The 15118-nt window shown below is 37.2% G+C and overlaps 1 protein-coding gene across 1 annotated transcript in view; it reads right to left on the bottom strand.

Moving 5' to 3' along the window:
- Positions 1-14532, bottom strand: part of LOC104073757 (ephrin type-A receptor 7) — a gene marked incomplete at its 5' end in the record, with an annotated part of 95040 nt that extends 80508 nt beyond the window's left edge. Inside the window, 2 exons of the mRNA XM_009573646.1 lie at positions 13162-13497; positions 14377-14532. Coding sequence (XP_009571941.1) covers positions 13162-13497; positions 14377-14532 — 492 coding nt within the window. The remainder of the gene's footprint in view (positions 1-13161; positions 13498-14376) is intronic.
- Between the last annotated feature and the right edge of the window lie 586 nt (positions 14533-15118).

The raw sequence follows: 15118 nt of genomic DNA, 5'->3' as shown, positions 1-15118 counted from the left end.
GTCAATTTTTATAGACCTCCTAATCTATAAATATAGCTCTGCAAACGTAGTAAACTTAATCTAGTAAAGTAAACTGTGGTAGAGTTGAGATTGAGCATGAACACATGCTTGCCCATACCATTAATTCGTTAGCATGGTTAGACAGTTGGGCATAGTTGTGGCAATCTCAATGTGGTCACACTGTTTTGGGAGATAAAGAAGTTTAACTTTGCAAGTGCGAGCCCTGACAAGCCAGGAACAGAGGATGGACCTGATCCCTTTCGTGTAGGCATAGCTTTGGTAAACAGGGGACACACATTAGCTTCTTTAGAGTCCCATGGCCTGTCTGCTATCATCCAAGTGGAGTTTAAGCTATTGATTTACATCTACAGATTGCTAAATGGGATGAGACTCATCTGTCTGAGAGATCACCGCCATCCTTTACCCCTGCTGTAGTCAGCAGAGGTGTGAAAGGTAGTTTCTTTTTTGGCATCTAGAAATTACTCTCCAAAGCATCATGAATGTGATAACGTTCTGAGAGCCTGGGGTACCTGCTAGGGCAAAGGTTGAGAAATGGCTCCCAGGAGGGTGGTAAAGGAGTTCACTTGCTCTATTTACTGCTCATTGAAGGTTATCTGTTTGTAATTGTTCTGTGCCGCTGCATGGCTGAGTTAATTTATTGCTTATACAAAAGTATGTAACACTGATGAGTGGTCATCCCTGCATTACTGTAGGCAAGACAAACTGTAAGGCACCTGCAACCCTCCTAATGGGGACTCTTAGCTAGCATTAAAATAAAAAGAAAGCATAGAATAAGTATTATACATATTTAAAACATTTTTAACATTAACGCTATAAACTGGAATCAAGTGAAATATCCCTCTTTTTAAGACACACCTGTATACGCATATCCTCACTAAGCACCTTAGTTAATTCAGTCAATGGTAAAAGGCTTCAAAGAGTCTTAATAACATGAATTACAAATAGGACTAGCAAATTATTTTAAGGAGTTTTACAATCCTGAAGACAAAAATTATTTTTAAATTTGCTTGCTTGTTTAGTATTTTCTTGAAAAGAAATAGAAGCATGTAAATATTTAATGTTAACATTGTGGCAGAAATTAACATTTGCATATGTGGGGGTGGGAGGAAGAGGGCATTTATGTCATCAACTTTTGGCAGTTAATTTAGGTGGCTAAATAGGGAAGGTAATCTAAAGCTTCCTCTGTAATTAAGGATGAGTCAATGCACAATTCCTAAATTTGGCTCCTGTTCCAAATCACTCCCTAAAGAAACCTATCAATCTCTACTGACTACAACAATGTAAATATCCACCAAAGATTTAAATGCTAACGTTTAATGCCAACATCAAAGAGCAGAATGTTTAGCCCTAAAATGCTTCATGTGATTAACTCTACACAATATAAAGAGCAATGACACTTTTCCCTCTTCATTACCAGTTAAGCTGCAATACAAAAAATTAGAACTAAGGGTGAAATCTTAATCTCAGCTACACAAGGGAATATTTGGAATAATTCCACAGGAGGTCCACAGAGACAGATCATTAGAGTATTGGCTCTGAAATATTAACATCCAATTCCTCATTTCACAGCCATGATTAGAGGCTCTATGAACTTAAATAGATTCTTTAGTGAAGTAAATGGCGTTTCTCCACATAAGCATTGGGGTTTACGAGCTCTGAATCCAGCCTGCTGACTCAGCCACTACTGCCTGAAAGGAGCTTGGGTGCTACGGGAAAAAATGCGTGCTCCGTGGTGCATTAGGAAATGGGGTACTCAAAAAAGAGAAATCCTTAGATGACAGACAGACAGAAAAGGTCAAAAGGAGAGACGGTAAATAGATCCATCAGCAGGTATGAGATGGGAGATACAGGAACTGAAGGGTCTGCTGCTGCAAACAATACATGTGAGAGGTAACCCTGGATTCAATGGATAATTGTGTACAACAAGCTGTTGAAATGTAGGTAAAAGTTTAGGAGGGTCACCTTTAAAAGAAAAGCTAAGAATCACAATGACAGGACCTTGTCCCTAGAGTCTTAAGCTCACTTCAGAGGAAGTGAGATCTGGCTTAAAAATTCTGAAAATTACACTAACAGGCTAGAAGAAAGCGAGATTAAAAAGAGATTAAGCTCCATGTATGCACGTGTGTGTGCACATGCATGTGTGTGCACATCTCTCCCTCTCTTTTCCTTTCTCTGTGCCTGTATATGGCAGAAACCAGATGGAAGTAAGATATGAAACATCCCACTCTGCACTTCTAAATCTAAAAGATTTCTTTTATTAATGTTAGAAAAATACCAGCAGTTCTGTGAATAATTTCTCTTACAGTTTTCTGTGTTTCTGTGCATGTGGATTCTCTTATATCTGACACATGATTTAGCTCATTCAGTAAGGTACAGGTCTTCATGGGCCTGTTGACTTCATGTAGGAGTTTAAGATTTCTACCTCTCTGTCAAACATAGTTAAAACTGGTCAAAAAATATTGACAGAGGACAAAGGAGCTGAAATAAAATTGTCCGAAGAGATACACATTTAGCACACTCACATAGCCTTGTATGTTTAGAAAACGGAGCTAAATATAACCTTTTGTTAATTAGCATTAATACTAAAATGGCCTGAGTCATATGACTTACGTTGCTTGCTGTGTAGATTATCCTGAAAATGCGAATGTACAGATGAAAAAGCAGCAAGTTTAAACTACAGCTGTCATTAAAGCCTGCTTTATTTTGTGGGTTGCTATCACAAAGAAACTACTTTATGGAAACATAAAATGCAGCTTGATATAAGCTCGCATTTAGGACATTTATATTGGTCCTACAATAAGAAGATTTCGGCATCATTATCGTGAGCATGATTTAGTTGACTTATGTTCGCATGCAGACACCGTTATGTAACACTTAGCTCAGACAAATGGCTCTGTTCTTGATCTTCCCTATTCTACTGTAGTTAATGACCAAATATTGTTAAAAATTGGGACACTAATTATCTGATGTCGACATGTTATGGATAATTAAGAATTGTTCACTCTGAAGCCATGCTAATTGTTTTTCACAGGTCTCCTTCTCTTGTCCTTGTGTCCTCAACAAGGCAAGCAGCTACAGGTTTATGCGTACATCTCTGTCACATACTTTGTCACAGAACATACATCATCCTTTCTGGCTCATCCCCAATTAATTTTGCTGGCTTGCAGCAATTATCTCTCCCTTTGTGACTGACCTCCTGGTAAATGGAGTGCGTGATAGCTGGGCAATTTTTTTCCTGCGTATTTTACCACTTAATTGATCCTTGTTGGCTGCCCACAATAGAATATACTACACTTAGGTCATAAAATGGTTGAAATTGAGAGAAAGTGGTTACCATGTTTTAGCAATTGTAGTTGATGGCTGTAAAAATCAGATCTTGATAATGTTCTCTCATTTACCCTATTACTTGGATCAGTTGGTTAAAGCTGTTAATGATCCTCTTGGATCAATGTCTTTTGCTTGTAGCTATAATTTACTGCATTGGTGGATTAGTACAGATGTTTTCATAGATAGCTCTGCATCATTCCACCAGATTGCTGTCCACATCAAATTTGCTTCCATTCATCACTAACGAAGCAAAGAAAAATATAATCAGCATCTCATATCTTAACATTAACTATTGAACTCGGGATAACACTTTTATTGTTGTCAATTTGCAGCCTTCAACCATGGCTTCCTCAGTAAATTGCACTGAGAATTTCCTCCAGAAATAGATCCAATTTTATATTTTGACTATATATATTTTGACTATAACAGGGAAAGACTACAGAAATGCCAAACTGTACGAAACAATTTGTACTCTAAAGAGTAGTAGATATAACTGTTCAATTAGGAATATGCCCTCTGGAGTCAGGGCTGGTTCTATCACATCCAAGACAGAAGAAACTACATAGGGCAGCAGTGTGTCAGAGATGGCAAAAATTGTCCAGACTTATTAATTACCCAGACTATTCCAGCACCTGAAAAATCTGCTGCCACCCATGGAGCTGTCACAGTGGGTAAGTCAGCAATGGCTACTGCTGTTAGGGAAGATGTCTCCCCTTCTTATTATCCCAGTAGCATCAGAAAGATCAAGCCCAGCTCTTCACAGACCTTTATTTTGCCCTGACTTTCCAACCCATCTCGGCTATCTTCACCTTATCTACCAGAAGTGAACCATTCATTCTTAGGCCATTAATACTCCCTAAATTGCTAGAAGGCCATGGGCCACAAAGGGAAGATTTGCATTTTTACCTGAGGCCGTTTAGCCAAAACTCCTTTTTTCCTTCTAAAAAAGCAGGCTTGCTGGCACATGCAGCAAATAAAAAATAAGTAACTGAATAAAATATGGTCGGTTCCAAAAGAGCAGCAGCAGAATCTCTGACTCTATTTCTGAGCAAACTTGAAATACACTGTCTTAAAATGCTGGACAAATCTACCTCTTTCTAGACAGTTAATTATAAGACTGAACTTCATCCCTAAGTGGTGGACTTGAACCTTGCTTTAAGAAACCTCTTGATTCAAGATATTCTTCATCCCTTCCTGCAGTGCATTTTTGGCATACTAACTACACTAGCTGTGATAGACTCACCACGAAGGTCTTCCAGCTATTAAATAGGCACTAGTGTGAGCAATCTCTCCCATCTAGAAGTTGCACATTTAGTTATTCTACCATTTAAGCTTAACAAAGAAACTTCTTTAGCTCTCCCTGTATACGCTATCTCCTCTCTTTTAAAGATTTCCACAGGAGTCATTATTGTAGGCTGGCTCCACGCCATGCTGTCATCAAATGCTTCACTCTATAGAGATGTTACAGTTAAATAATTTTTTAATTTACTACATACAACCTCAATTAGGATTTCACATTTGGTGGCACTTATGCACTTGCAATAGTGCCTTTCAGTAGTGATGTTCGTTTCTCATTGAAAAAGCACCTGTGCACTTAGAGGGTTTTGTTTGTTCTAATGACAATGGTACTGGAATTCTTCAAAAGGTCTGAAACAAACCATCAAATACCAGGAAATTCAGGGACAAAACTTCTAATGTCTTATTTTTCTACAAATATGATCATACTCTTTTTCTTTGAATTTTGTTCTTTCTAGGCAAAATAACAAAGAAATGAAACACCTTAATAATAAATTACACTGTATTGAAGTAAGATCTCAGAACTCATGAGCGCAGTGGGTTTTGGCTAGATTAATTCAAACACTATGTATTATTCTGTCCTACCGATACCAATATTTCACAGTTTTGTTCATTGAAGGAGTTCAAAACTGTTTTGTAAACACTGAAAACCAAATCTTCCTTGTGCTTTTATGAGGCCAGCTATGTGTTGTTATTAGCTACAAATAAGGAACAGGAAGCTCAAGCAAACAAACAAAAGATATCATTGAGAAATTTTATGACAGAATCAGAACAGGCCTTTCTTTTTGCCAGTTTCCCCACTGTATTTCTTTTACTCTTAGGTCTCAATATAGCCATGACAGTGTTTCATCTAAAATGATTTCCTATGGAAATTCTAAAGTTTCTGGACAAGTATTTGCCTACATTTCATAATCATCATCATGACATTATTTTGGTAAGAGAATGATACACGTGGCCAATATACCAAACAAATAACATTGAGTTCATGAGATCCTACTGATGGTGTTCAGCACTTATCTAGATCCTGCATCCAGTCACCATTTCACAGTTCACAGGAAGCAGAAAAAGGAAGACCTGGAGATACAGTTCTGCTGCCAAAATCAAAGGTCTATGGAATTATTCTTTCTTTGCACATGAGTTAATTAGCTACACTAGACTGTGTATCACCATGTATAAATGTATCAAGCGATTTCTTGTCTTTGTACTGCAGGTATCTTGAAGGCCTTTGAGGTTGGCCAGGTCTTTGCAGAACTATGTATGAGTCTCCAAAGGGTATAATAAAGCTCAAAGAGTAGTATTTAGTTTCTACTCTGTTCAAAAGGACTTATAGCCATGATAAATAATCTAACTATGTATGAAGTGAAAGAAGCCAGGCATATTTATGAAGGGCTAAAAACCCAGTCAGCAGGCGTCATAAGCAGAGCTCTTTTGTTTTACAAACCTTTCTGGGATTGGTCACATATATTCTTTTCAAGGTCAGGATTAATTTTTCATGACTACTTTTAAGAAAACAATTGGTGTAACTCATAAACATCGAGGAGATGTCCGGCCTGTGTTTGTAACATTAGAAGAAAAAGTGGCTCCTAGTGCTTTGTGTCACATTAGCAAACCAATCTCTCTTTTCTTTGGCTAAATTGTACTTTGTAACACTCATTTTCTTCCTCAAGTACATAGTTATTTGTTGCGTAGCTGGTGAAATTATGCTTCAGTAGTGTACATTTGATTGTGGTGACATAACTGACTATTTCAATAGCTCAGTGAACAGAAAGTTAACAGCCCTGTGGCTGTCATGCTTCTCCCAGCAGATTGCTACCAAACATTTATCATACAGAGAAGCTTAATTAGATCATTTCTAATTCAGAGCTTTGATTCTGTGAAGCTGAAGCTTTACTTTGTCTTTGTGTAGCTACACGAGAGTGTAGCTTCCCACTATTTTTATTTCTAAATATTGTAAAATTCACGTAGTCTCTACTAGAAAAACTTACTTAGTTTCTTAGCAAAAATGATTAAATCTATTTCTAAAAAGCTTTTATGGTAAAGCTGGACAGGCAAGAGTTTTGATACCTATTTGGGAAAAAAAAAATCATATTTTTGTTGTATACTAAAAAAAAAATAATTCAAATGACATTCAGCCACACACTGATGTGCAAAAACCTTCTACAGTCAGAATCAAAATGTGATATGAAGTTAAAGTTTCCCTTCAGGATGACAGAGTGCCCACTGCTTTGGTTCCTCTGTGTTCTGATAGAGCATAAGGTTCAAATCCTGCTCCTATTGAAGTCAATGACAAAACTTCCATTGACTTCAGCGGTGCAGGATCAGACCCTAAGCAACACAGCTAACATCTGCCTTCTTGTTTTCTCTCTTATCTTTCAGTGAAAAATATTACAACAAATTAGAACCAAATACTAGAAAAAATGAATTACTATCAATTGGCTATTCTACGATAAGTTTTCTAATATAACATATTGCTTGTCATTTCAAATTTATATATAAATATATATCTTCTGTATATGTATGTAAAATATTATCAAAACTGTCAAATATCATATACGCCATACCATATTATATCCTATATAGAGGATTCCTTCTTTGTGAAAATCCTATAAAAAAATTTAACATTTAGCAATCTTATAATAATGCCCCAACAGAGCAATTCTACAGTATCTCTATAACCTTGTGGATTTCACTGCATTAAATATGACCTGATACAATCAGTGAATGAACAAACTCCATTCCCTGATCTGATGGTATTTGCTATACAGAGATTGGAATTTTTATCAAGTTTTTATCCATCAGTTTAATTCAGGCATAAATTCAGTTACCACCTCCTGTGAAAATATCTGTGATATTAGGCCAGGGTAATGTGATTACAGATCAATAGGTAGTCTTAGCTCCACAGAAATAACGCAATCAATTTTTTAAATGTACTGAAAAGATATGTAAAAACCTAGAAGAATAATAACTACCACATGTAATTAATTTCTACTCTAGTTTTCTCCTTTTCAGTTGGTGGCCATGGAGTGCAGAACGCTTATAGAACTATGCTGTCTGCCTACTGGTCTAGAAAAACATTAAAACAGATTAAAATATATCTTAAATATTATTAAGAATAAGCACTAACATCTTTGTAGCTCCCATTAAATAAACTAAGCAAAATGGTAACCCAAAGTACAACATCATAACATATATGTTTCTAAAAACCACAGCTTAATGAAAGCGGTTAGGGAATATTAGTTTTGAAAAGTGACTTTTTGTATAAAATAATTCTCCCAGCTCAACAGGTGGAACACGTTTGGTAAAAAGAAAAGAAAACCAGTATTTTTATAACGGGAATTCTTTTTACACGAAGCATTATTTTTAAATATATGTACAGATGATGTAGCTGTATCAATATGGGAAAGCTAATCTACAGTTGAAAGCTAGAAGATGAAGCATAGCTCAAAAAATAAAGTCACTAGCAGGAAATACGAAATGCCACCTGAAGCTAAAGGAAGTCCATTGAAATGGGAAACATAGAAGCAATGTTAAGCTGAACACTGAAGCTGTTTGTAATAAGCTGTCATGTATCACCAGAAGTGAACACTGGATGGAAGGCGTAGATGAAGGTAGATTAAAACAAGTTGGTGGCAGAATGGGAAGACACCAAAACGGTCTGGGAAAACGAGAGAAGTGAGAATAGGACTAGAACGGTGAGGTCAAAGCGACTGGGAAAGCCACAGGCATAAATCTTCTTGATTGCTGTATCTTCTGGGGGACAGCTCATTGCTGAAGAAAAGTCAGGCTTAAGTGAGACTGACAGGGAACAGAAAACAAATAGATGGTCAATAGTGCAGAGAGTATGAAAGAGGAGACTTTAAAAAATGAGTAGAGATAATTGAGAGCTGGGGAAAATGCGAAGAGAAGCAAAGAAGAGAAAAACGATGAGCAGCAAAAACGAAAGGAGAATGTAGAGTAGGGCAGAATGCAGTGTCTCCCCGGTTCAGAGAGACTTCAGAAGTACCTAAGAAAGGCAGAACCCATCACACAGCTTTACATGAGGGATGGTTTGTTTCCTTTATGCATTCAATCATTTCTTCTTGCCGTGTAAATCAACGGTACTGCTGCTAATAGTCATGATTTTATAGCATGTAATGTTTTTTTCTGTTCAAGTTGCTGGCATAATGCAACTTTGAAAAATTCGGTTCCCTTTTGGGTTTTTTAACTGTGAATTTTGGGATCTGTTTTTTGTAGGAAAAGGTCTGAAAATTGAACTCTAAGACGTAAAAAAAAGGAAAAGCAAATCAACATATACAAAATAAACTGTTACTAAAAAACATTTTTCAAGAGTAAGCCTTGATTATGGAACTGCAGCAGGGTATTTTAACCCCTTCAAGTTGTCAGCATTAAGTGCATCTGAAGGCGCAGCATGACCTAAGAGTGCTGTGAAGAAGCAGCAAGCATTAGCAAGTGCTCCCTGCATAAGAACTGAGAGTACATTTAGGAACAGGTATTGGCATTACATTTTAACTTTTGTTTGTCATGTTTGGTTACAGTAATAAGACATGATGAGTGTCCCCTTGGATATGATTTTTTCTTTCCGATGACTATAAAGACAACTCAAACTGGCTCAGGCCAGATACTTAAATTTTCTCAAACCCTGATAAATATTGGGATTCATGCAACCTATCTTAAGTTTTCTCAAAGTCAGGCTAGGTTGGGTGAATATTACCCTTTATCAGAGACCAGTCCATTGTCCATTCAGATAAATTCCAGAGGAAAGGATGAAGACAGATAGTTTTAAAAACAACAACAAAAAAAACTTTGCAAAAGTGTCAGCAGAAAAAATACACAATTGCTATTGAAACACGTATTTTTTTTAGAGGTTTGAAAGTGCATAAATGCCAAAATCCAACAAATATTAATCTGCTGTGAAACCTACCCGATTCCATTAGCCTTTTGATAGTTGTACGGAAAAAATTTAAAATTTGGAAAAGAATTTGATGGATCAGAAGGAACTACCAGTACCGCCAAGAGGTGAATATCTTATTAGGAAAGTGGTAAATTTTATCTTTGGTAAACAACCATTCAATAAGCTTGCAAAGGTAGTGCTTGTCAGCTGTTTGCCAGCTGCAGCTCTTCAGTACATTCACCTATTGTAACTGGAGCTTAGTCACATTTAGATCTGAATTCTAGAAGGATGCAAGGGTTCACATAGATCAGCTTGCAATACTGGGATGACATCCTGTATTCTTTATATGATACTCGATAAGCAAGATACGAAACAAGATGGTTTACTCCTGGGGGACTTAGTGCACTTAATCTTTTACCTCAGTTCTTTCATGCTTTTGTCAAAAAACAAAACAAAGCAAAACAAAAAGCCTCATGGTTCTGGGCTGCAGCATAAAAAATATGCCATATGACAACTGATAGCCTAGTCACAAAGTCTTTTTAACACAAGGAATGAATAGCAATGTGTCATATGTATATATGTGAGCAATGTGAAATGCTACCTACCCACTTGCAGTCATTTTATTGTGTTATTTCCACAAATATAAATTGTTTTTTATCAACCACCTGGTTCTTTTCTGCGACACGTTTTCTCTTTGTGTCATCAGAATCTTGTTATATGTGGGTGAAGAAACACTGAATATATTCCATAACCACATTATTTTATCAATAATTTCCTGTTATCATTACACAATGATTTGAATTTTGTGAATATGGCCACAAAGGATCAATTCAACTAAACCAAAACTACAAAGGGAAAATCTCACTGCAAGCCTCTGTGCAACTGGTGAACCCAGTAATTATACATAGCCACCTATTGTGCTAGCATAATAACATGCGAAGAACGTTTAGTTAGACACATTTACACACATAAAAAGCAATATGGGCATAGAAAAAGTAATTTTTTGCCAAAAGTATAGAACAGACACACAGTAACAAATGAGAGCTGCATGAATCCTAGTTTACTTGGCTATAAATAAATCCAACATTTTCTTTCTCTCCATGGTAAAATAAAACAGGAGCACAGAAGCATAACAGTCTCCTTTGAGCAACCAGTCTCTTTCTGTTCAATTATAGTCATCAATCTGTTCCACGTAAAAAATATTTTCCTCCTTGAGAAACCAATGAAATCAGTGTCAGGATCCAAAACATGTTGTTGCAAAACTAATGTAAAAGAGGTCTTTCCTTTTGGTCAATCCATTTGTTCTGAAACACTGTATTTTCTTTAACATGAATTTTGTAATTCGGGTGAAAAAAAATGCTGCATTTATATGGCACTTTTAATCAGAAAATCTTGAACAGCTTGGTGAGGAAAGGTAAGGGTTACCTTCATTTTACAGAGAAAACTGCAACAAAGAGAGCCTAAAGCTTTTTTTCTTTTTCCCCAAAAAATCTGTTTCCTATGTATATTCCTTTCACATACCCAACTGGAAGCCTTTAAATCCTAATATTCAGAAGTGCTAAACAGACAAAGCTTCAGCTGTACGAGTACCCTCCCTCTCAACAGTGACGGTGTCAGATTCTGTAGCACTGGGAAACGCTCGCCTGTGCATAATCCCACAGCAAACTGGAGAGCAGGGAAGGAACAGAGTCAGGTCTCCTGTTTCCTGCTGCATGCTCTTACAAAACTTATCTAGGAGGGTGAAGGTTTTTCCATTACTTGAAATCACTAGGTAAAGTCTAGATGTTGTGTCTAATACACATGCAAGCTATAGTTTCACTAACATCTCTGGGCTTAACGTGAGGATCATTTCATAAAATCATATAGCTTGTGTTACTTATAAGACAACACAGGATAACCATATTACGTCTTCTGGCCTGAAAACCCCTATAAATCTACGACTATGAGAACAAAGAGAATTAACTATAATGAATTATCTTGGGGGTAACACAACAAACTTCTGATTAAGGTTTTTTCATCTTCCTGAGATGTGATACTAGCCACCAAATTGTACTGTCTCTTCCTTTATCCCGTGAGCCACTGAACCATCAAAGCACATAAAGTAAAGCCAATTTGATTTAGCTAAATAGGAAAAAGTCCAAATCCTCTTCTTCATGTGGTAGTTCTGTACAGACATCTACAGAGAGCAGAACACTGTCCACCTGTGCACGGCTGAAGAATTATGGAGAATTATTTTAAAGACGAAAAATCAAGGTGCCAAAATAATACAATCTGTGGTGCAAAAACAGTTTCAGGGTAAGTCCTCTGTGCTCAAAATCTCATCATAAACTCCAAGAACTGCACGAGCAGAGAGACCAGTCCTTTCAGTCATAGGGATGGTTCCAAAATAATACAAAATGTGTACCCAGAAAAGCACTAAAGGGAAATTAAATATCCCATAAATATTCCAGCCTAACTTTAACAACTATATAAACCATCCTAGGTTTTGGGGGGAGGGAGGGAAGGTTTTGAAGTAACTTTCTTGTCCTTTTTTTTTTTTTTTTTTTTCCCCCCTGAGATGACCATCTTTAAAGTGCAAAATAACTACAGCTTTTCCTATTTGTTCATTGCCCCTGTACGGTGAGTTTGTCCTCAGTTCAAAGCATTACTGTAGGGGATCATTTCTACTGCACTAAAAAAGAATAGCTTGATCACAGTCATCAAAATTTCCTCCAAGATGTAAGTATGAAGTATCCTTTAAAAGATTGGTTAGCTGTTGCTGTTCTTACAGCATGCATCAGTGATTCACTTCATATTTTCTTTTAAGGCATTTTTTTGGAAGCCAGATCTTGCAATTAATGTTCAGTTTCAGGACTTTTGTTCAATATATAAAAGGTTAGTTTTAGTATCCTATCTTAAAGCCCACAGTGCATTATTGTAGATTCAGAGGCCTATAATTTTTATCAACAAGCAACTCGTCATTTCAGAAACCTAAATCAGAGAATTCTTTTTTTCACTCAGCATGCAGACAACTAAAGCCCTTTTTTCCCCTGGGGTGATATGCTAGTTTGATTTTATTTTCCCTGACATTTCACCTGTCAGATTATGATAAGCAGAAGAAACAAAGAATAATCATCACATTCTCACTGAATCTCATAATCAAATATCTGGAAATATAAGATAAATTAGAAACATTATCCTGAGGGAAAACATGAACACTGAAAACACCATCAGATATCCAAATCATCTTCCAGTGACCTAGGACTCCCATACAGGTTTAAAAAATTCAGAAAGGAAGCCTGCACAGGACTGTCACATCTACTTTTTTTTTCTTCACATACTAGGGAACGACCTACAATGACATAAGAAGAAAAAAAAGTTGCAGAGTTAAGAAAATCTATTTAATAATAAAGCAGTATGTCTTCTTTAAGTCTTTCATGAATGCTTTCTGAAAGCAATCCTGAGGCCAAGAAACAGGACAGGTTATCATGAAATAGTATAAGCTCAAATTAACTAGTTGGCAAGGTGAAAAGATTAATGAGCCAAAGCACACCAAACACGCTCCTGATTTACTGCATCTGTAGTTTGCATGTTCCAAATTTCTCTCAGTCTCACAGTGTTGAGATTCATATGTGATGAAAACTTACCTGCTTGACCGGTGGTAATACTGACAGCTGCAAAAAGCCTCTGGGAACGACTCAAGTCAGAAACCCCATTCACAGCTTCAACTTCAAATGTGTAGTTAGCATGAGCTAGCAGGTCCATGACAGTGACATAGTTATCTACTAATCCAGTTTGCTGGGGCATATATCCAATGTTACTCCCACAGGGAACACATTCGCCCTGCTCCCAGCTGCACCTCTTGCACAAAATGCGGTAGGTCACATCATTTCTTCCCCCGTTGTCAGCAGGAGGACTCCACTCCAAACTCACGGTAGTCTGGTTGATATTGAAAATGAGGTTCTGCGGTGCAGATGGAGGTCCTATGTAACACACAAAAAAGTCCAGGGTAATTGCACAGAACCAGGGTGGGACGTGTAGCTAGCATTTTAATTACTGAGACAGAAAATAGTTGAAGCATTTTCTTTCACATAAACATTTCATTATTTTTACTACGAGCTGCATAAAAGCTTCCTTGAACTCACTTGGCAAGAGCTTTATTTATTTTCCATTAAGGCATCAGAATAACAATTGTCTGTATATTTACTGCAACTGACTTTAGCCATTTCTCTTCTGCGCAATTAAAAAGATTGGTTAATGTACCTTAAAGGTTGTCTTTTATAGTTTTCCCAAGTATGGGATTTGTTCTTCTCTTCTAAACATACTGCACCAACTGCATCTAGTCCTTTGTTATCGGCTCTGATATGATTTACAGAGATATTTGGTGCCGCTTTGGATTTAGGAGACTTCCACTACTCGAACCACCAATCTGTGTAGGCTAGTCTCTTTGCAGTTAGAAGGTTAAGTCAGATCCAACTACAGTTCAATCAAAGCTCAGATCCGCACAGGTTACTTTTCATTTTTCATGGTCCCCATTTTAGTATTGTATCACATCAAGCACACTGTCCACAACAATTTTACAGCCATGGGAAAACTATGCCTGAATTCTACGTATTACAATGAGTTACACATTTACCCAACATGCAACTTTTTCCAATGTTATATCAAGCAAACATGAGAATTATATTTATGCTGATTCTATATTCACTGTCAATTTTTTTCCCCTCTGCCTTTCAATTTCATTTACTGTTGTAAATGTACTTTTCAAATATAGGAAAAGCCAACCAAAACTGCTAGTTACAAGTGGCTGCACGTGGTTGGTTAAGCAACATCCTTTACTGTTAAATTCATGACTGACTCACTTGTGCATGCGACATATGGTGGGTCAGAAGGCGCTCTATAATAGCTATCTTCACAATCGCATCTTGAAGATCCTTCCTTGTCAGAGAAGCTGTGAGTAGGGCAGCGGGAGCACTGCAGATCTTGTGAGGAGGATTTGTAGAACCCACGGCCACAAGCTAAAGCAGGACAAAACAAATTAAGGTTTAGATTTGCATGGACTATTCTGATCTTTTTTCAGTCTCTGTCACATGAGGTACACATTCCTGTAAACGTCTAAACTATCCATTCTGTTATGTTGGCGCAAGCCAAAAGAAATCACAATTTCTTTTTCTTCAGTTGATGCTGTTAATGATTTTGTGGCATTTTTATGAATTCAAGCATACACTACAAATACCTCAGCAGTTGGCAGCACAATATTTTAACACAGAGGGCCACAGAAATATAAAAAGTATCTGTTTTTCACCAAAGAAGAGTACAATAATGGTGTGAAACAGCTGGATGCCTGCAATAGGCCTAAACAAGGGAAAAACAGTCTGGAAAAGATCTGCTTTAAGGCCAGTGAAGTGTTTCTGGTGTCTGAAATAGTCGATTTGGAATTAATGGAGCAAAGGCTACTCTTCCCTGATCTGAGAAACCCAAAGACGCTGTAACCCACTGGTGAACCCTGATCCCGAGGAAAGAATGAGGCGTGAACACTCGTTGGACCGACGACGCTGGTAGGAACAAGCAGAAAGAGGAGGAGGGTTGCAGCATAAGCTGCAC

This window comes from Fulmarus glacialis, unplaced genomic scaffold (assembly GCF_000690835.1).
Source record: "Fulmarus glacialis isolate BGI_N327 unplaced genomic scaffold, ASM69083v1 scaffold41572, whole genome shotgun sequence".
Taxonomy (NCBI): domain Eukaryota; kingdom Metazoa; phylum Chordata; class Aves; order Procellariiformes; family Procellariidae; genus Fulmarus; species Fulmarus glacialis.
This window is presented reverse-complemented; position numbering and strand designations above follow the sequence as displayed.